General features: G+C 45.5%; 1 protein-coding gene across 4 annotated transcripts in view; it reads right to left on the reverse strand.

The window, feature by feature from the left end:
- WBP1L (WW domain binding protein 1 like) overlaps window positions 1-19831 on the reverse strand; it is a 65003-nt gene extending 45172 nt beyond the window's left edge. For 2 of the 4 annotated variants that reach the window (XM_068139478.1, XM_068139479.1), the window contains exons 1-2: window positions 19723-19809; window positions 738-884 (exon numbers count right to left, since the gene is read on the reverse strand). In XM_068139478.1, the coding sequence (XP_067995579.1) occupies window positions 738-749 (12 nt within the window). In that variant the 5' untranslated portion in view covers window positions 750-884; window positions 19723-19809. Of the gene's footprint in view, window positions 1-737; window positions 885-7082; window positions 7233-19722 lie in introns of all 4 variants that reach the window. The other 2 variants (XM_068139477.1, XM_068139475.1) reach the window with 2 other exon arrangements.
- Between the last annotated feature and the right edge of the window lie 3388 nt (window positions 19832-23219).

A 23219-nucleotide genomic window follows, 5' to 3' on the forward strand; every position in this document is an offset into this window, starting at 1 on the left:
AGTAACTTTCCTCTTTTAGTCTCCAGCAAAACGATGGATGATAATTTAGAAAGATTCCTAGCCACGCACTATTTCTGGCTGAAATCACACTTACAAGCCAAAAAAACAAGCAGAGACTTAAAATACAGGCAGAAACTGTTCAGTGGTCAGCATTCCTTTGCTAAGACAGAACTTCACTACTGCCTCTATAAAGCAAATCAACCTTAAAAGAGAGGCAAAAATGTGCGTTCAATGCTTCTGACATATTTGGTTGGAACAGAGTATCCTAAACAGCAAAAGTCATGAATAGATTGCCAACAATCTCTGAGATAACCAGCAAAATGGTAGCAAGAAGCAGCCTCAGAAAGGAAAATTAATGATCTCAATTTCTCCCAAAGTGTCAAGAACTCAGACCTCCACATGGCTGAAGACTCTTTACAGAGTATATGCATATGATACTGTATTTTTTAAACTCACAAGGCTGGAATTCTTGATACAAAGTGTCACAGTGATAACTCAGGTTCTACATACAGTTTGTTTTGGTTTTTTTTTCCCCCCTTCATGTCATTAAATACCTTTTTTTCCTGTCTCCACACCTCACAATCCACTTTTTGTACCTTCAAATACTGATAAAAGTCACCAGCAATCTCCCACAGCACTAGATGTGTGGGAAGCTATGCAACAGCCTTCAGAGTGGGGAAGCCAACTCAAATCCTCATTTCTCAACTCAGGAGCACAAAGAAAGAGAACACTTGTACCGGCTTGCACATCTCTCTTCTTCACATCTTGACGTCTTTGCTAAAAGATTCTAACAATCAGGACACCAGAATTCATACTTCAGCATCTTCAACTTCTTTCCTGAAGGACTCCAGCTATTGATTCCTGATACGCTGCCAAGCTGGTCCCTGAAACAAGCCAGAGAGTGCTCAGGAAACATTCAGGAAAAGGTTGGAAGTCAAAGGCCGCTTCAGGCAGATCCCAGCACTCAAGAAGTTATCTGCTGACTGCAGGGATTTGCAAGGCTTTCCACAACCCAACGTATCTCAGAGAGATTGCAGGAATTTCCCAACTTCAGAATAACAAATTGACAAGAAGCAGCATGAAGCAGCAAAAGCCCATATGCAGCTGAACCGAAGCATTTCAAGCTTTCGACAGACTGGGGAATGCAGAGGTACCGCAAAGACAAGATTCTACTCTAAGCTGAAGCTCCCACTTATTGACCAGAAACCTGAGATTAGAGCTCAGACTTAGAAGTGAAGCTTTACACAGAGATCCTGAGGTGAATGCCAGAAGTAACAAGAAGAAAGGACCCAACAGCCAACCAATCATCATTCCTTAGAAGAGCAGCTGCCTGGAAGAATTTGAATAGTACTTTGTCTAAGTGTTTCCGTCGCCACACAAAACACTCTCATGTTGCATTCCCAATGTCAAAATATCTTTCACTTCAAAGTCTATGTCCTCCAATGCTTTCTTCAAAGGCTCTTGCAACTTAAAAGTCATAGGAAAGCACACCAAAAATATAACATTTGTCTAATGCATAGACTTCTCTGCTAGATGCATGTTATGGAGCAAAGCACACACTCCTCTGGGAAGAGGCTACCTTTACTCTTTCTAAAGCACCATGTATGCTGGTAAGCATACTCAGATACCAACAAAAGTCAAATGGGAATCTTTGCTATAGAAAAACCTTCTTCTAGTCTTCATTGTCCACTTGAATCCATAATTCTGAAAAGCAAATGCTCTGGTTTTAGTTGAAGCAACTAAACATAAATGCTGATGGAACACATTACAAATATAAAAATGCCCATTACCACTTGGGGCTAGATTTGAACTGGCAACCTAATGATGTGATACTTAACAGTTAGTTAACCACCTGTGGTCACAAAGATCCCAGGACACTTTGTGGGAAGAAAAGAAATTTGATGAAATGCAATATTCAGAAATAAAAGGCTCTAGATTAGTGCTATTTTAACAGGCAAGAAAACGCAAGGAACAACCTCTAAATTCCTATGAGTTTCTGGAAGATCCTTATACGTACCTAACACACAACTTTGTACCAGAAGTCAGTATTTTCAGAGATCAGCATTTACTACTAGATTGGGGTAAATGCAGCAAGTCCAAAAATAATTCCATTTTGAGTCAATGTATTAAAAACTACAATTGTCACAACCTGTTCAGTTGCATCACACCAAATTGCAGAGCCTGGCAGGGTATCATCTACCCTACCAAAACTATTCAGACCCTTTGGAATCCATAAACCTTGCATCAGTATCCTGGTGCTATGACTGCAGAGGGAGACTAGAAAAGAAAGAGAATAGAATAGACTAAAAAAGAAAGAGAATAGAATAGACTAGAAAAGAAAAAGAATAGACTATAATAGACCACACCCTCAATATCATCATGTCCAACCTATCATCCAACACCACCCAACCAACTAAACCATGCAACCAAGCACCCTGTCAAGTCTCCTCCTGAACACCTCCAATGATGGTGACTCCACCACCTCCCTGGGCAGCCCATTCCAAGGGGCAATCACTCTCTCTGTGTAAAACTTCCTCCTAACCTCCAGCCTAAACCTTCCCTGGCACAGCCTGAGACTGTGTCCTCTTGTTCTGGTAGGTGCAAGTCCCAATGACGCAAGCGTGCGTTTCTCACTTGGTTTCAAAGAGGCAATCATCTGAAAGCAGCCATCGAGTTTCCTCCTGAAGAAAAGCATCCCCCAGATATTTTATTAGGTTGTAAAAGTTTCACAATGGCACATCTGCTGGTGAGGCAGAGAGTGCCAAAGTCACAATTAACGATTCCCATCAGAGGGCAGGTCCTGTGTAACGTTTTTAAAGACGTATTGCATACCTGCAGGTGCTCCGTTTCATTGGAGAAGTCACAGCAAGACCATTACTCTCCCTGAGAAATAACACTCCCTTGAATAGCCATCAACCTCTCTCCCTGCACACATCAGTAAACTCAACCACAACTACGACCATTCCTACAAAAAGGCTGTAGAGTAAAAGCATCTGTACAAACTCCTTCCTGGGGGGATATCACAGTATCAGTCAGGGTTGGAAGGGACCACAAGGATCATCTAGCTCCAACCCCCCTGCCATGGGCAAGGACACCCCACACTAGATCAGGCTGGCCTCATCCAGCCTGGGCTTAAACACCTCCAGGGAATATGAATTCTTTTGTTTTATATCTGTAGCTTCGAAACAAATCCTTCAGATGCCCTGCACTCATTCAGTCAACCCCCAAACACACTAGACAAAAATCTTAGGCCATCCACATGAAGACAGTCACGTTCTCCACTTTGCATCCAAGAAGTGTGCAATTTAGGGCTCGCCAAGCAAAGTTGCTTATCAGAGTTCATTTTAACAATGTGCTACAAAGCATTAAAATAGCTTCATGAAAGGACAGAAAAATGTCATAAAAATTACAAAGGCAGGTGATAAATATTCAAAAACAACATCCCAAAAGATCACAGTAAAAGCTCATAAGGGTAAACAACCTGGTTTCACAATCCTGCTTCTGATTAACCCTTTTGAGGCTTCAAAAAGATACGATCTCTGTTGCTGCCAAGCATGTCTGCCAGAGCTTGCCAAGGAAAGCATGAGCAAGCAGCTTCAAAGGCACAGTGACGTACCTATAGCAGTAAACCCTAACCCTCCCTGTGGAAACCACACAACTGAACTTAGTCATAGAAAATGGGATTAGAAATTCTGAAACAAAACAAGGGGCTGAAGGAATTAGCAGTCATCTCAAGATCATGTTAAAAAACTATTGAGCAACATTGGAGTAGCAGCTGTTGTCAGGGTTGATAAAGGGGAGAATAAAACTAACAGCCTTCAGAGAAAACCTATCACAGAAACATTCAGGTTGGAAAAGACCCTCAGGATCACCAATTGATAACCCTACTCTACAAAGTTCACCCCTAGACCATAACTCCAAGCACCACATCCAAATGACCTTTAAACACAGCCAGGGTTGGTGACTCCACTCTTTAGTGCATAAGGATAGGAGGAGGGTATCTGGGTCAGATTAAAACCCTACATACTGGCCCCGTATGGTGGCTTGGCGAAGAGTGGAGGTGCTACAGAGCACCCCAGTCATCATCCCTAGAAACTAAAGTGCACAGATCCCTAGCAAAAGGTTTCTTTGATTTGACCAAAGGAAACATGGCATGGATCAGAGCAGATGGTGCCTTAATGATCAGCGTGATGGCTCCTGTGCGAGGGCAGAGGAAGAGTCTCTGGGAAGCAGTTTGGGAAGCACAGGATTACTCTTTGGACGGTTCAGAATGTCATGCAAACACATGTACACAAGAAGGTCACAACTGCTCCAGCGGCTGCCTTTGCTAGCGTCATACAACGGCACATGGCAGAAATGCCGAGGTCAGGATTTCTGAGACAACTCTCCAAGGAGACATTTCATGTGAGTTTCTGAAGTTCCCCACGTTTCTTGCACTGTAACTTCCTGGACAACAGCATCACATATTTTCCAATGACCGGACCTGACCCACATTAGCTGTTTACACAACCCACGTGAAACTCCGGTTTTGACAAATGTGTGTTTTCATTGAAAAGAACAAGAGCTCAATTCCTACCTTGAAACAATCTTTCACAAATAAATCATGTCTGCACGTAGGGTCAGGATGCCTAGAGAGATCCTGAAACAACAATTAGGTTAAGTGAGCTTCCCTGGCTGCCTCACTGCCAAAGAAGCTTTATTAGCAAGTACCAAGTATTCAACTCACTGATCAACAGATAAAGAGATCAGGAAAAGAAAGGTAGTGGCAGGAATAAAGGAGAGAAAATAATACCTTGAGACTGTGATGCAGATCTAAGCGCTGATGAAATGTGCTCCTGATCAATATGGAACGTGACCATAAGGCACAAGGCCACAACAGAAAGCATTATTCTCCCTTTGATCATTGCCCAGTGTCAATGGAAACCAACTGGAGCTTGGAGAGATATCAAATCTTTCAGAGATTGATATCTAAAGTAGCACACAGACCATGAATGAAAGTACAAGTGAGCTTCCACCCCTCCACATCAGGCCCAAGTCTGTCATTCTATTTAATGAAGTCTGAGTGGTCAGATTTCAGTGATCTCCCTCTGCTTTCTCTCAGCCCAGGCATGAGGCTCTTCCTTCTTCCCTCTCACCACAATGAAAAGGAAACAGGATAGATACTAGGTGCATACACGTGGCTCTTCATGCCAAACAGCACAGGGCTGTCCAAATTCACAGCAAGAACAGAATGACTCTGTTATCTTTTGTTTCCCATCAACACCACCATGAGTCTTTTCTCCCTGAACCATACAATAGCTCCCAAACCAAAGGCTGTGGCAGTTTTGAGTGGAGAAGACTGGAAATAGCTTATCTGCAGGAAAGCAGAGATACTCAAGGATCATCCTGTGCCTCTCTGCAACCATAAAAGTAACCAGACCTACTCAAACTACACAAAGATTCAGCCTCCACCAGTAGCAGTATCCTGATGAACTAACAGAGCCTCTTTGCTATGCTTGGACAAAAAAAATGAAAGGAAGTTAGGGCCTTTCACATTTTGCTCAGTCTCCTGACAAATGAAAGCAAAGAGGGCATTTTTTTATTTAAGCACTTGCTTGTAAGTTCAGAGAGGGGGGAAAAACATCTCTTAGCTTTCCTTCTGTATTTACACAGAGACTTTTCATATTTCCAGTGTTGCAAAACACAGAAGAAAACAAATTTACTTTGACTACACAGAAGTGCCAACAAGACAAAAAGCCACAAATACTTGTACAAATACATGCACATCCCTAAAAACAGATGCACCTACCAAAAGCACTGTTTACAGTTTGCTTAAGAGTCTAACTGAACTCCTTGTACTTGCTGTTAAGAAGAATCTTACTCCAAGTACTAACAAGGATTCAAACCGAGTCAGAAATAATGAACTCGGGTTTAATTGGTTTGCAAGAAACCCCATTTGCAAAGGCTACCCTTAGCCAGCTATTGAATACACAAGTTGATAGAGCCCAGAAGGCACTGTGATGAGTGACTTAAGTGGAGGCACCCTACACCCACCAACATTCCTGCTGAATGAATGCGAAAGCTGCAAGAATTGCTTTTATTTATCTTAGTAAAAGCATTTCTTGGAAGGGCTGGGAAAATTTATTTCAGATGGATTTTTTCAGCTGAGAACAAAGTTGCATCTATTATAATTATTCTCCCTCCAGTGTGGCCTGCCTTGCTGAGAAAGAACATTAAATTCAGCTGCGCACGAACTCACGGAAGTGACCTTTTGAATGAAAACGCTGCAGCGAGAGACTTGTGGAGTGTTCTCACTAAATAATAACCCACTGTCTGCAACTTGCAGATTAGTGCTCCAACCACTGATTTCAGCTGCTACTTACACAGGCAGAAGTCCACATGAGGTCAATCAGCTGAGAATAAATCATGTTTGCTGCAGTCTACAATATGGAGAGCTGTACTTGGGAACCTATTGATAGTCTACAGTCCAGTATGGTTTTATGAACTTTCATTAATCATCGTGTGGCAGCATAACCTTGCAAGGCACTTTAAGGAGGCCTTTTCTGCAGGACAGCCACTATCTCATTTAAATAATACTGACACAACTTGAACAAGCTCTCACTTTGATGAGAGTAACAAATGCAAGGCAAAACACCCATTACCCACACAGAAGTACCCTGCTTCCTTCGCAGGAGGACATAGGATTATCTGAAAGATTTCTGCCATATGGAAGACCCAAGCACTTGGGGAAGCATGCAGGTTAGCACTCAAGAATTAGGAAGTAAAAGTGGAGGATTCATTTCCTCTCTTAAATAAAAGGTGGGGTGTGAAATAGCAAGCTGTGGGAGATGTGCTTCTTTGGAAAAGGAAGATGTCATTTACTGGGCAAATACAAAATGTCCTCCGACTCAGGAGATAACCTTACCCTTTGCAGAAAGGTTGGGTACTGTAGAAAGTATCCCATCCTGTACAGACCTTAAAACAGATATCTGAGCCTTCCCAACAGCTGGGTTGAGGGGTAGTAAAATTCCCTGCTGCCCAAGAAAGCAAGGCAAGCTTGAGTGCTGACATCCACACCTCGGGGGCACTTGGAAGCCACTTACTCTGCCTGCCCGGCCCAACACCATCCCACAATGGACAGGATCCGCTGCCAACTTGCTCTGGGCTCCCTCTCTCCTTCATTTCCCAAAGTATGCACAGCAGTCTCTCCTGGTCCATGGCCATCCAGAGATTTTGGTATGCAATTCAAAGGTCTAGAAAAGAGACTATACTCTTCTAAGTATCTGAGGATTTATCAAGCCAAAACAAAGCTATCAAAACAGTTTGCACTGCCACTTTGAGTTCTGTACTCCCTTTTCAGATTCTGTTTGCATTTCAGCAAGCTGGCTCTCATCTCACAGCTCTGTGCACTGAACCTGCTGGTTTAGTCCCAAGTCTACGTACCTACATGCTGTTGTCTCCAAGAGGAAACATGACACAAGAAATCAAACTTTTTGATTTCACTACAGAATCAATTAACTGAGGGGTGTGAAGAAGGGAAAGCTTCTTCATTTTCTGTGCAATAAACACAGCACATGCCATTTGTGAGGCGCACCAAACCTTGATCTTCGTGAGTCTTCACATGTTGATTATTTACAGTAATGCCTTCCAGACAAATAGAAGAACAGTTCCCACTCAAGTATAGAAGAAGCCAAGAACAATAAAATTGTATTACAGCAATTGGGTAAAGTTTGACCATAGTACCTGAGGGCACTGAAAACCTTTGGACCGAAACCTTGCAGAAGAAAACCAGGAGTTTCTTGGTTAGCAATTAATAATTTAGACCTGAAGACTCTCATCCAGACTTCCAGCTGAAGAGTGAAGTTACACAGTAGAATAGGATAGGATAGGATAGGATAGGATAGAACAGGATAGAACAGGATAGAACAGGATAGAACAGACCAGGCTGGAAAAGACCTTCGAGATCAGAGTCCAACATACCACCCAACACCATCTAATCAACTAAACCATGGCACCAAGCACCCTATCCAGTCTCTACTTAAACATCTCAAATGATGGTGACTCCACCACCTCCCTGGGCAACACATTCCAATGGCCAATCACTCTTTCTATGAAGAACTTCTTCCTAACATTCAGCCTAAACCTCCCCTGGTGCATCTTGAGACTGTGTCCTCTTGTTCTGGTGCTGGTTGCCTGGGAGAAGAGACCAACTCCCCACCTGGCTACTATCTCCATTCAGGTAGTTGTAGAGAGCAATAAGGTCTCCCCTGAGCCTCCTCTTCTCCAGGCTAAGCAACCCCAGCTCCCTCAGCCTCTCCTCACAGGGCATGTGCTCCAAACCCCTCACCAGCCTTGTTGCCCTTCTCTTGGCATCATAGAATCTCCCAGTATTTTGATACAAACACACACAGAGAGAGTTCTCAGCACATTCACCATTTCAATGTATCTGTTTTAGATGGGAAAAGTGAGATTACTTTCTTAGTGTCATGCGTTAAGGCAGGATCGGAGCAGAAGAGTTCTTGCAAAAAGTACTCATGTCAAAAGAATGACTCAGGAACACACTGCAGTGCTAAAAAACCTATTATTTTTTTATAATATTTATACATTCACCCTCAAAAACCACCCCACCCACATCTAAACCCAAGAAACTTCCTTAAGAAACACTTTTTTCTCCCCCATTGTTTACCCTTGCACTAATTCTTTGGATTAGGTAAACTATCAAGACACTTTGTCCTCAAGAGCCCTCACCTGTGGTAGAATATGCAAACTGCCTGCTGTCAGGATGGGGGAAAAGCTGACAAACACAGAAGAAGTATAAGACCTGGGAATGAGTAAGTTAATTGGGCTGAACCAGATAGGAGCAGTATTTTCAAAGCCTGTTTCTTTAATTAAAGACATTAGTTAAAGGCATAAACAAGTTTTACCTTGCACCCCTGTCCTGAAGGAAAGTGCCTTCAGAAGAACTGTGGGCAGGAGAAAAGCTAGTTGATAAAAAAAGTGCTCTCACAGCAAGGATACAAATAAACAAAAGCTGGGGTCATTCATTCCAGAGTCTGTCCCAACTTGTAAAATGCCAACAGAATTTAAAGCTTCCAGATCCGTAAAACTAACTTTTCCTGTATTAGCAGTGTGGTAATGGCTACAGCAGCAGCTCAGCCAGCCTTCAGGTTACACTCATGCAAGGCATACAGTTTCACAGACACAAATATCCTCTTGGCTCCAGAAGATCAAGATGCAAGTAGCACAGTACGCAGCCAGACCAATGTGAACATCTTGTCTAAGTGTTGTTTTCCTGCCCTGTAGGTGTCTACATTCTCAAGTAAAATCCATCATGCTCACTGCTTTCATACACTAGCTTAGTCCTGTCTTATTAGGACAATCAGAATGTGTTTAATCCCTCAGTCATGCTTCTAAAATTTTTCAGAGTAGGATCATAGTGAGAAGAGTTCTGGTTACACCGCTAGGTGTACAACACAGACAAGAAACCATCAGTGCCACTCTTTCTGTTTCCCAAAGCTGATCTGCTCTGTTAAAGGATACCAAAACAAAATATGAAGTTTTGTCTTGGCTTTGTCCAGGTGAAGAATTCAGCAAGCTCTGACACTTTGTATTGGTTTGAAGTTACATCTCAGCAAAGGTGAAACAAGGCAACAGCGATTTTCTCCAGTCCCTTAATCTAAAGTTTTCCGGGCACGATGCTTGTCAGTAAAAGCACAGCGTGCTGAAAATAAAGGGAGGACTGCTGCTTCAGCTAGTCCAGCTAGCAAAAACAAACTACAGGTTTCAGAGTGAAAAACAATACTGTGAAGAGCAAAATCACTCCAGACTTCCTCAGCTTATCTTTTAATGCCAGGATGGTCTTCGGATTTTGCAGTCAAGGGATGTGCCTAAATGAGTCCGAGAGGCAAACTCCTGACACTTGCTTCCACAGCCTAACTGTGCTCCAGTGGTTTAGTATGCTCATATAGTCTGGGAAGTACAGAGATACAAGATCAGAGCAGAAAAGCAAGAACTTCAGTGAAACAATGTGTGATTATGAGGAAAGGCTGAGAGAGCTGGGTCTCTTTAGCTTGAAGGAAGCTGACAGGTGACCTCATTCATGTTTATAAACATGTGAAGGGTGAGTGTCAGGGCGAGTGTCAGGAGCCAGGCTCCTCTCAGAGATGCCCAATGGTAGGGCAAGGGGTGCAAGCTGGAGCACAGAAGGCTCCATGTGAACATAAGGAAAAACTTTTTCACTGTAAGGGTGACAAAATGCTGGAACAGGCTACCCAAAGAGGTTGTGGAGTCTCCTTCTCTGGAGACATTCAAAACCTGCCCGGATGTGTTCCTGTGTGACCTGCTCTAGGTGATCCTGCTCTGGCAGGGGGTTGGACTGGATGATATTTTGGGGTCACTTCCGACCCTTAACGTTCTGTGATAACAATAAAGTATGGTGTGACCCAAAAATATCCTAGTAAGATGGCCAGGAAAAAGAAGCAAAACAATAAGACAAAGAGAAAACAATATAGCTAGGGAAAAAGGAGAGAAGAATAAATGAAGAGCTCTTATTTTTGACACTACAATTTAAGACAAGCTTTGTCAGTGTCAGTCAGTGGAGACAATCAGTGATGACAGATGTCTGCAAGCCCATTTTAGCTAAGCTTAAAATCACAAGATTGGAGAGTCAAATGCAAGCTGTTTGTAAGTTTTGCTGCTTCTAAAGTGACAGAAGTCAAAATGACAAGGCAGTTTGAAGGCAACACAATACACACGCAACTCTTGCCCTCTTCTTCAGCACTCTGATAAGTGGTCTGCAAATGTACAAATTGCATAGCCTGTAAGGGAATGAGGAGTTCAGCACATAAAAGACTCCACCATGACCTTCACATGCATTCAGGTAGCTGCATTAAATGCTTTCCAAGTACAGAGTAAAAGTCTCTCAGGTTGTATCTGAAGAAGCGTCTCTCCTCCCTTTAAGAGGGTGCAGGGAAAGCATTTTTGGTAATTTTCCCACTAAAATTACAATTGATACACAGGATGAGACAAAGTCAGCCCAGTAGCATGGCCTTGAAGATATGCTGTCTTCTTCAAAGGTTTTGTCCAGTCTTTATAATGCCCACCACCTACGAGAGACCTTCCCCCCTACCTCCTGGCTCAGACCAACCCCAGGCACTGTTTAACCCTTCCATTCCACACCAATTACTTCCAGTTCTTGTTAGTTCAGCCAGAGAGCTCTAAAAGTTGCTTTTGCAGCAGGTTCCTAGCTCCGTGGGACCAATTTTCTGCCCACAACCAGTGGGATGGCTGTCATGTGGGATACTTTATGCAACAGAATAGCCTGATCTTCTCCAGCAGGCAGAAGACATGCAGCTCCCACAACTTCCTGTTGGCCATCATCCACCACCTGGGATTTAATGAGGATCCCACATAAAGAAAAAGGCTTTAAAAAAACATGCAACTGACTTAACAAATAACAAGCTTATTACAGAGAGTAAGGAATACAGAGCTTGGCAAAGGCATGTTTTGCACTCCTTCTGTATCAGGCTTCTGATGTAGCTGTCACAACTACACCATAGTTAGACTGACAGCATTATTCCAGGCTGTCTTGATTATGAGCTCCAGTTCCATATTAAGTTAAACAAAAAAGTGTCTTGTAGATAGCAGTACTTGACCTGCTGGTCCTGTCTGTGTGCTAGGAGACAAGAGAAAAGAGTGAATCGGTTCTGCTCAGCGAAAGCCTTTACACCATCTTCTGGCACGTCATTAATGCTTGAGTTTCCTCCCCACTTCTGACAGGCAATGCTCAACACCTTTTACACAGGGGAAAGCTCAAGATGGTTGGAGAGATTCCTGGCAAAACACACTCTTCATAACTGTTTCTATAGCTTACCAGTCCTCAATGTGCTGTTCAGCTAATGAGAGGGGGGCGAAAGGGGAAAATAAACCTAGTTCTGTAACCACTCTTGGAGCTCCTTAAAGCTGACCTTCCATCAGTTTGTTTCACAAAGCCATTGACTTTTCAGGCTAGCAAACTGTGAGCTCCAACTGAAGTTTTTCCAGAAGCTAGAGCATATATCAAGTCAATCAGAGACACAAAAATTTTCCAGTGCTTAATCAGCTCACAACTGTAGCTTCTCACTCAGTGATACTTCCCTGTTGCTTTTTAGTCTGGTCCTTTTCGTTTGTTTTTAAGATCTCTCTGTGCCTGCCTATCTTGAGGAATTCAATCGAAATCTCATGCATCTTTGAGGTGCCTTCCCATCAAATGTGGTTCAAGCTGGTCAGTGGTTTAATTAACGGGGCAAGAGACACTGATAACCACATAAAGCTCACCTCCTTCTATGAACTATATTCTGTGTACTAACAAAATCCATTTTCCTGCTAAAGTCACTGTCCCGCTGCAGGACTTCTAGCAAATTGGAGTCTTGACAAGCTCCTTTGGCCTCAAGCAGAGACAAAATATGGTTAGTTTTTGTGTTGACCATGATCCCTCACAGATCTCAAAACCAAACCAACCTAAACCAAAATACAAATCCTGTGGACCTCTGCTCTTGAAATGCCTCTGAAATGTCTCTCACTGTCTCGCACATGCCAAAACTAGAGATGAAATAAAATAGCTCCTCCACTAGAAGTAATTTCTACTTCATAGTAATGATGAAGATTAAAGAGGAGAATTTATTTATTCTGCCAGCCCTAAGGACCACACTTACTGAGGTCTTGAACTGCCATAAGAAAAGAAAAGGTCCCTGTTCTCACTTCTTCCCTAAACTCAGCACTCTACAACTTGTCAGCTGCTTGCCATACCCACATACAGCTCTGCAACTCATGATCAGCAAGAAGCTAACAGCTTTTCAAATGGCAAAAGCCTGTCCCAGATGCACCAGGGATTTCATCCACGCTTAAGCTGCCACTTGCTAGCAAGTATAATGTCCATGGCTGGATTTATTTTACAGTATGCTGGTGTGAAAGTGCTTGGGAAGAAGGAAGTCAGGAAACTGCATGTAAATCTCCTACACAACCCAGCTCTCACATACTTTTTTTTGCTTGCTGATTTGGAGTGACCTTGGGCGATGCCAGGTGGAGGGATACTGGCTCAGTGGAGGAAGGTGTAAGCCAGCAGCATCACAAGCTAGCTCCACATAAAACACAGTCTTTCCTTTCTCTTAGCAGGCATTTTTCAGGGCACAGCATGCTAGGGAGCACTGGCCACACTGGCATTAAATTGTTCAGTCTGCCAGCATCACCTCACTTCACACCCAGCAGAGCACCCTTCTTGCAAAAGGCTCCATTACAGTTTCACAAGCCATTGCAGAGACTATAGCAGTTATCTAAATATCATACTGGGGGCAGTGATACCACTGATAATCACACCATTAGAGCAAAATCAAGTTCCTCCTTGTCCAAGCAGATAAATGGCAGGTCTCTGCAGCACCTTGACCCTTCCTTGGCAGTCAAACAGTATGTGCTAAATCACAGAAAAGCATCATTTGTGACTGCCACAGCAACAGGCTTCTTGTCACAGGCACGCAATTCCTGCTTGGCAAGCCTGTTCTCTCTAGCCAGCTGTTATTTCAGGTTTGTGTGTTATGTGCACTGTTCACAAGCTCAGCCACACAGGCAATCAACTGTCAGAGCTCCACTGTCACAGCACCCAGTATTGGTGTCTCAAAACCTGACTCTACTAATCACACAGGACAGCAAAGGGAAGGAGGAACCCGGCGTCCCCATCAGCATCTCTCCATGAAGTCATCCAGCAGCACCATCCCACTCTCCATGCTTGTTTTCCTTCCAGCTGAGAGGCACAGACCAAAACCTGGCGCAATCAGGTTGTCTTGCAATATGCAGTGAGCATCTCTGCCCTGCCATGACTAATGGCCCTACCCCAGAGAATGCTTTCAAGATGTCTCTGACATGCCGAGTCCTTCCCTCCCTGTTGCAAAAACAGCAGTGCAACCCTAGGAGGAGCAGCTTGCCCAGTCTCCCTGGATTCATGAACTTACTGAAACAAATGCAAGGCAGGAGGCTATACATCCACAAAGTCGTTAGCTAAATGCTTTAATAAGCAAAGATTCCCATGCAGTTAACGGGAAAGGGCAGCTCAGATGAGAGGAGCACTCCCAAACCCAGTACCAAATATGCACATTATCAGGGGACAGAACAAAAGGCTACAAGTAGCTCAGTGTTTCCAAAACTGCAGGGCATGCCTCAAGGAGACATTTGCCTAGGCAAAGCCACGACCAAAGGGCACAGCACAGACAATACTGGGTAGAGAAATAGACTAGAAGATAATTAGCCCATCACTAGCTTTTTGCCACTAGCTGATAGGTGCTCAATGCTGACAGTCCTCCCCATACGACTTAAAGGGGAAAAAAGGCAGAAAGAAAAGGTGGACCATTTGCATTCACTACATGTGCGCTGCCCATGAGCTCAGAGGATATCCTGGTGTTTTCAGATTTCAAAGAAACACAAACTGTTTCCTACATTTAATGCCTTTCTGATACCACAAAAAAGGGGAAAAAAAGAACCTCAGCATAACACTGGTTAAAGAGGCTGCCAAAGTTATGTGAAAGAGCACAGTTCCCACTTTTGTAAGCAAAAACGTGACCGCCCAGGACGTGTAGGGGAGCAGCACTTCTAGAAATCAAAGCAAGGGGTCCACTGGTGTTTTAGACAGGGCTGAGTAATTGCCATTGAAAGGTGGCCAAACACTGACCATCCCTCCACCTCACTGGAAGGGCCAATGCAAGTTCCACCACTTTGGGCAGGATGTCTGCTGCCCAGCAACATGATACCCCAGCAGCATGGCACCCAGCTGAGCTGCCAGACAGGGGACACTCAGCACTGGATGCTGCCTTTAGCCAGATGAGGCTGATCTGGTCCAACACTGCCTGGCTCACAAGGCTGGGAGGATGGAAACCCCCCAACAATATCAAAACAGCTCTAGCAGATATTTTTTTGTGTGTCCAGTTCTGGGCCTCTCAGTTTAGGGAAGATGTTGAGTTGCTGAAACATGTCCAGAGAAGGGCAACAAAGCTGGGGAGGGGTTTGGAGCACAAGCCCTGTGAGGAGAGGCTGAAGGAGCTGGGGTTGCTTAGCCTGGAGAAGAGGAGGCTCGGGGGAGACCTTATTGCTCTCTACAACTACCTGAAGGGAGGCTGTAGCCAGGTGGGGACTGGTCTCTTCTCCCAGACAACCAGCACCAGAACAAGAGGACACAGTCTCAAGCTGCAGCAGGGGAGGTTTAGGTTGGATGTTAGGAAGTTCTTCACAGAAAGAGTAATTGGCCATTGGAATGGGCTGCCCAGGGAGGTGGTGGAGTCACCATCACTGGAAGTGTTTAGGAAGACACTGGATGAGGCACTTGGTGCCATGGTTTAGTTGATTAGATGGTGTTGGATGATAGGTTGGACTTGATCTGGAAGGTCTTTTCCAACCTGGTTAATTCTATTCTATTTTTCCATGGAGATGCAACCTTCCAACCCAGAGCATGGCAAGACTCCACAAAAGTTGCCCAAGTTTATTCTTATAGCAGTCTTCTTTTTCTTAACTAATATTTGGAGGATGGCAGGGAAATTCTCAGAAGGGCAATGACAGGTCCCAGTCATGGAGATGTTCTGACTATCCTGAAGGAAACTGCCAGAGTCCTCCCCAGGATGCACCCCACACTTTCAGAACAGGCTTCCAGTCTGCTGCACAGCTGCAGGGATGCAAGGAGAAGTTCTTACAGCAATGTGTGTAATTGTGAGGGCAACTCACAAACAAAATTCTCTTCTCAGGGGGAAAGTGTGCTATACAGATGAGACACCAGAGTTCACAGCAGTATATTGTCATGGTACGAGCAGTCCTTAATCCATTCTGCACAGTTATTTAGAGGTTCCTGTTCTGAGCAAGTACAGGACGCACTTTGATCTCTGCTGCCTCCTGCCAAAACTGTGGAAATTAGCAAGCAAAAAACCCAGAGTCACAAAGATATCATGGCAGATAAAATACATACACAAACAGCTCTCCTCCTGAGTGACCTGATGCCTTTCAGGAGACATAGAAGTGAGGCTGCAAGTAACTACCTTCACCTAAGCAAGAAAATTGTCTTAAACTCACACATGCAGAGCTGAGCCTCTCTTACATGAGGCTCACTGAAATCTTGCTGTTCAAGTCACAAACTACTTGAAGTGATGCTCTAAAAGGGCCCAAAGACAGCCAAACTCTTGGATGAGGCATGTTAACTCCCTGTTTGTGCAATCAGAGCTGTGGTCACAGCCTTGGAGAGAAACTCTGTGTTATGGGGGGGTGTTAGCCACAACGACAGTCATGCCGAGTTCTTCCTCAGAGCAACGATGTGTCCTCAAGCAAACTCTTTAATTTGGGATTAAATCAGTCTTTGAGAAGTGCAAGCTTCTGTCAGAATCTGGCTCAAAACCACCTTATTAGAGAAAGATGAATTCTGCAGACTTGTCACATAGTTAACATTTGCTTAAATCCCTTGTTTTTAAAGAAAACAACAGTTGAGAAAACTATGTGATAATTAAGCTGCAGGCATGGGAAGCAGGCAGATAGTTAGGGCAGTCAAATAATCTTTATTCTGCCCTGTAGAGAACAAACTACAACAGACAAATTTTAAAATGTTCTAAATGTTTCATTATAAATTTGACCAAGCTGATTTTACAATACATTATTTTCTCACTTCCTTCTCCCTCAAATGAAGAGGTGAGCGAGCATCCAGCCAAGGTGTGCAGTTAAGGCTGCACACCTACAGTCACAACAGAATAGGGCTAGATTTCTTCTCCCTGTTGACATTTATCCTAATTTATTTATTACTACATCCATAATTGCAGCATTTCTGACCATAATTTACTGATAAATGCCTCAAATCCAGTTAACAGAGTGTTGTGATCTGATTACAGGGGAAACTGCAATGAATAGCCATGGAATCACTTAAAACAGCTTGGACTCAGGATGGAGATGAGCTAATTATCTTCATTCTCCTCCATCCACCACCCCAACCAACTCTTAGTTAAGAGAAAGGTCTTTGAAGATCTTAGGCAGCCTGGACTTATTTTAACCTGAAAAATCAGACCCCCCTGCTGAGTACAGCATGTTCTCGGGAATGTTTGTTCAGTGCAGCTAGGCAGTACAGCTCCACCTCCTGAATTATTTAGAGGACACATTTCCTGCAGCACCTCCCAGTCTTAGACCATCAGGTCTGTGGGACAGTTTTTAGAGGCAAGGAGTTATGGACACTGAACAAGTAGCTCTCCCAGGCAGGAGAAGCAAACAGGGCATGACAAATGCCTGCAGAGTAGATGGAGGTAGGCAGCAGTCACAAGAGGCAGCAAGGGCAGCAACAATCTGGAGAGGACAATAGGCAAATGCTGTCAGGGCTTCAGCTACCAACACAGGAACCCTCAGTGCAGGGATCTTCCAAGTCCAGAACTGCTCCATTGGAGCTCTTCTCCAAAATCTTGTCAGCTCTGAGAAAAACAAGCTCTAAGGCAACACCAAAACAGACAAAGTTTTCTTATGTTCTCATTTTCTAGATCTTACATTTCCACTGTCATTTTTGAGTGGGTAGCTGTCAATCTCTACTATACACGGAGAGATGATACCAGCCTTTAGACAGACAGAGTCTACACTTAAGATCTAAAATAAACCATGAGAGTTTTATATAGACAGACTATGAAAAGAAAATGAGTAAAAGATGCATGTGTATCCAAGTGTTCTAAAGAAAACAGAGGCCGACAAAGCTCTTCTCCTCTACTCTCATATATTGTACCACTCAAAGATATTATTTTAGGATTGTTTCTGGTGCACTGAATGGAAAGGATACCCAAAAGTCTTGTACACAACTATTCCCCAAGCAACCTAGCTGTATGATTGCTTCCATGCCCTCCTCCTTCTTCTTTTCCTCATTTTCTACTCCCTGTTACTTTTTCCTAGCAGCTCCTTGATCAATGTATAAGCTATAAAAGGCAGGGACCACCTTTCTCAGTGTTCAAAAGAGGTATGGTATTTTTATTAGCATGTACAGAGTTAAAGAACTTCATGGCTTCTACACAGATAATCTACAGATAATTACAGAGTTGTTTGGGCTGGAAAAGACTTAAGATCAAGTCCAACCATTATGTAACTACCAAGTCTGATAATACCTGACCATTGCCAGCAGCTGGAATACTGCAACAGCCAGAGAGCAAAAAGGAGTAGAGATGTGCTTATATATACTTAATGTACCTCAGCTTGCAGATGAAGCAGAGCAAGCCCTAGGACTTCCATCTGTTAAAGGCAGTTGAGACAACATGCAAAACACACATAATCCAGCATCTGGTTCCCAAGGGCAGCAACAGTCAAACCCTAGCCTCAGTATGGGGGAAGGAGGTTTAGGATGGCACTACTAATGGGGAATTACAGTTCTTAAAGTACCTCTGGTGCTCTCAGTACCCCAAAAAGAAGGAAAAGTAGTAGTCCTTGACAAACTTCTCACTTACTCCTTGTGAAGTATTGGGAAGCATTACAATGGACAAGACATCCCCCAGTCTGCACCCCTGTGACACTAACTACTGTGCAGCTCCCAGCATCTGTGACCTACACTCACAGCATCTCACTGGTTTAGACCTTCAATAAACACAAACTACAATTTGCACCTTATAATAATACATCACATCAAATCAGAAGTCATCACATTCAATCTGCATTCTACATAGGGTGAAAAAGACATCTTGACTCCATCAACAGCAAGATCCATCGTGCACAGGCTGTGTGGCTGCTCTCCAAGTGACACTGAGCATACAGATAAAGGTGGGAGAGGTTTACAGTCATCTACACTCGGTAACCCAAGAACTTCATAGGAGAGCTGAACAGTACACATTGTGATATAATAGGAAACAAAATGAAGAGGTGAAAAGAATCAAATTTATTAAACCCCTTTACAGGCATGAAGAAGGTAGAAAACAGGTGGTCAGAGCCTACAAAGACATGATTTCCCCTCATCCCAGTCAAGACACGTTCCCTTCTCCTTCCCTCTATGCAGAGGCTTGCACCACACCACCTCACCACAGTTCCTGCCGTGGGAAGACAGCTCACTTGGCCTGTGCAGCCCCATACAAGTCCCACTTCTCTGCTGACCCAGGTCCTCTGACCAGCTTGCTCCATGGCACATCCCAAACCTCCTTCAGCACTGTCCTCTTACAGGCCACCTTCTTCCCTGTTGCCACCCCTGAAAGACACATGCACCTCCATCCAAAGGCCCCTGTGCACCTGCCAGCTCAAGCCTTCCATCCTCACTATAGCCATCTTTCCCATAATCTCCAGTCAACCATCAGCAAACACCTTTCTTCTGTGTCCTGCAGTCACTCTGCCATACAAAGGACCTTCAAGAAGCACTGCCACCCATACCTAGACCCCTACAAGACTTATCCATTCCCACCATATACAAGCACCCCCGAACTCAAGTCTCTGCATCTCCTCCAGCTTTACTGAAACCAAGGGAGATCCCCAAACTTGAGCCAGCCCCCCAAAAGCCTCTTCCTCCTCCTGCCCCATGAGCCCTAGGTATTCCATGCAGGCTCCTGCCCCTGCCAGTCCAGCTTGAGCCCCTGCCCCTATGGCCACCTCCCTTACCCGGGACGGCACAGCCCGCCGCGCTCACGCTGCTGCCCCACCCAGGTCTGCGCGCCCCCCGCCACTGCCGGACCCGGCCCCAGGGACACGGCCGCCGGCACGGTGCGACCCCAGAAGCCCCCCGGGCGGCACCTCCAGGGCAGTCCCTACCTGGGCAGGCTCCACGCTGGCGGGCAGCCCCTCGGGCAGGGCCTGGAACAGTAACAAGGCCATGGCGGCACGGAGCCTCCTCGCCATCCCCCCCACCCCCCGCTCCCCGCCTCCCCAACCCGACTGCGGTCCGGGACGGGAGCCGAAGGAGCACCCCACGCGCCGGCCCGACCCAGAAGGCCGCCTATTGGGCAGTGGGCGCACGACTGACTTCTCCATTGGCTGACCTCGCTGTCATTTAGGGCAGAACCGGGAGGGGCGGGGTCTGCGCGCAGGGAGCTGCCATCTTGAGTGTGGCGCACCGGGGAGAGAGCCTGGAGCAGGCTGAGGATCGCCATATTGTGAGTGGCGGAACTGGTGAGGCGTTGGGGGCTGCCTCTTGGTTCTGCCTCTTCAGTGCAATGCACCCGCCGGAGACAGAAGTGAGCAATACAAAAAGAGGGGTGCACAAGCACCCTCTGGCCTGCTATGGCCTCCCTCACACCCCAGTGGCAGCCAAGCACTCATCCCCCATTCACCTGGTCACACCCGATGACTATGATCCCTGCTCAGCCTCCTCCCCAATGTACCTGCAGAGCCCTAAACCCAAACAATTTACTCAGCCTGGGTACACCAGAGAGCTTGACATGGAGAAGGTGTTAGAATGATAGCAGCAGCATAGGAGTGAACTCAAGGTGCCCCAGTAGGAAGCCACATGCTGGTGCCAGGCCCATGGAAGACAGGAGCAGCACAGAGAAGAGGATCACCCATCACAGCCAGATCCCAGCATCTATCCACACAGTGGTCCCTCACCCAGCCTTGCATCCCTGGGAGTAGGGGCACCAGCACTAGGAGTTAAGTCATATCTTGAGAGAGATGCCCCATGTTTCTGGGGTATTAGCAGAGGCTTTTTGCATTGCCACTCCTGGCACATCAGGCAGCTGCCATGCTAGATTGGCATGACAGGGGTTATCAGCTCCTCAGATAACACGTTAAGAGAAGCCATGGAAAAAAAATAATCAATGTATCGGTTTATCTCCTATGCTGGCATTTTTCAGTTAGGGCAATACTTGGACACACCTAATCCTGCTGGATCAGCTCGCTCACCTGCTGCTAGCGTGGGCTTTACCCATTGTACATGCACCCTGCTTGCTTCTCTCTCAGTAGGCAGCCAGTTCACCAGCCTCTGCCAGCCTCTGGGTGAGGAGCAGTGAGCCAAGCCTGCCTGCTGGGGCTGCTGATGCCTCAGAAGAGACCCTCAGCCTCCCGTACCTCCTCAGCCCCTCCTCAGGTTCTACTGCAATCCATCATCATGTCTGCTCTGGTTATCATTTGAAGAGAGGTTGCAAACGTGCTGGAGCACTTTCTTTTCAGACACACATGAAAGGAGGTTTATTCCTGTTCCCAGCTAGCCTTGAAATTAGAGGTGTAGCTGGGAGAAGGTAGAAGAATGAACAGAGTACCAGACAAGCCCAAATCAGGTGTGACTCATGGCTGGAGTGCAATTAACACCTGCAGCTCTTCCAAAAAGAGATGAGTCCAGCTCTAACTCCTGGCAATGAGGTTTCCTTCCTGTTACAGCAATGGGAAATGGAGGCAGGGCTAGACAGAGCTACCCATGACAGCATGGGGACTTGCTGGCCACAGCCTGGCTGCAACCCCTCTGCTGCCAAGTGAGACTGAGGCAGCCTGAGCATTTACTATGGTTTGGTGGAATGCATCAACTATTTCCCAACACAGGCACAACATGAGCTGTTGAGATGACTTGAATCCTCTGGGGGAGATTACAGCTATAACCTAGAAACCTAGAAACCTCTACTGAGCTAAACTGTCAGCTGGCATAAATCCATGTTGATCTGAAGAGGGAATCCACTACTGTAAGCTCAAGAGGTAGGTCTGGTTTGAGGATAGCTTGCCAATCTTCCTAACTCAGTGCAGCCCTCTTTCTCTGGCTAAGAGAAACAAACTGCACAATGTACCATTTCCCAGGGCAAGGGGACAGTTGGTGCGAGATGGCAATAGTTCTCCAGAGGTTCTCGCTGCACCAATGCTACTCTGATGTGGAAGGGGACAGGAAAAAAAGAAATGACAAAACTGCTGAGGCTTTCCCACCATGGTCCCAAACTTTGCTTCAGGTGGCTGTCACCTTGGCATCAGTGTCTCGGAGCCCCTTGCCCTTCCAGGACTTCCCTGCACTGCACTCAGAAATGCATGGCAAGAGCACGGCTGCAACATGCAGGGGAAGGGCAGTTTTAGGGTGCTGCAGCACATCTTTTTGCAACCATCGCTGTGCTTCCAACCATCCCAGAGACACCTTGGACCCAAATGCACCCCAGGCTGCTACAGGTTCCTTTCTGAAAGTGCTCAAAGCAGTTTTGAGTACAGGGCAAGAGGAGCTTGGGTTAAGGAGCTTAAGAAAAGCAGAGACCAGAGATGTCTCCTTGTGGCTTCTTCCCACTCCCAACACGACTGACATCTGTTTAATTTCATGTGCTTATCTATTATTTTAATTGCACATTAGCAGGAGATCTAATAATGCCCAGGGAACACATACCTAAGTTTGAACATGTTTTCTTACTTTCCACTGACCTATTAATTATTTCAGAGCTCATGTGCATCTTTCTAGCTGTAGCTACATGCACTTGGAGACTTTATCCTCTGCATCTTAGGCAGAAGCAACCTGCTGGGGATACAGCTTGGCCCTTCAAGGAGTACATTTTAGGTTTGGCTGCTTTCTCTGTAGAAGTGGAGTGGTTAATGCCAGGAAGCTCTTTGTCTGCAGACCTTGTGTCTCCACTTGGACATACAGCTGATGAAGGGACGCTGCTGCCCTTGGGTATGTGACACACATCCCAAGCTGGAGGGTCAAATGTGGACCATATGCTGGGCCTTGCTGCTCCCCAAGCAGCTACATCATACAGCTGGCTAGGAACATGTTTCTCAAATTGAGGGATGTTCATCTGCAAGTAAAGAGCCTGGACACAGTTGTTTGAGGGACAAGACTTGTGCAAAACTCTAGGGCTCCTTCCTCCTCTGAAAATAGGCTGCTGCAAACTCAAGTCACTCTTCTTTGGGATGGGAGAGACCTCATGGCAGATCTAGGTTAGCATCTTGCAAATACTGCCTGGCCAAGAAGACAAACTGCATTCATGGGGGTAGGAAGGGTCACCCTGTATCATATCACTACTTCCCCCAATAGGACATGAGTCACCATGAGCAGAGCACTGTCACCTCCCTTTGTCCCTTGCCCCTGGATTGTTTGCAGCCCCACGAACCTCTCAGGGAAGGCTGCATGCATGGGATGCCCAAGGGTTTCTGGGCTTACGCCAGCCCTCTCAGAGCCTCACAACTCTTCCTTCTTGTCCTGGCCCCTGTGCTGACCCTCACCTTGCTGCCTGGTCAGCCACAGAGCCCCTCACCTTTCCCTTTGAAGGCAGGCACAGGATCCATGTACCAGCCCTGTCCAAGGATTCACACACGCAGAGACCAGCCAAAAGCAGAACCCAGCCAAACACAGC

Source organism: Melanerpes formicivorus, unplaced genomic scaffold, assembly GCF_026170545.1.
Source record: "Melanerpes formicivorus ecotype bairdi unplaced genomic scaffold, bMelFor1.0.p_v2 SCAF_6, whole genome shotgun sequence".
NCBI classification, from domain to species: domain Eukaryota; kingdom Metazoa; phylum Chordata; class Aves; order Piciformes; family Picidae; genus Melanerpes; species Melanerpes formicivorus.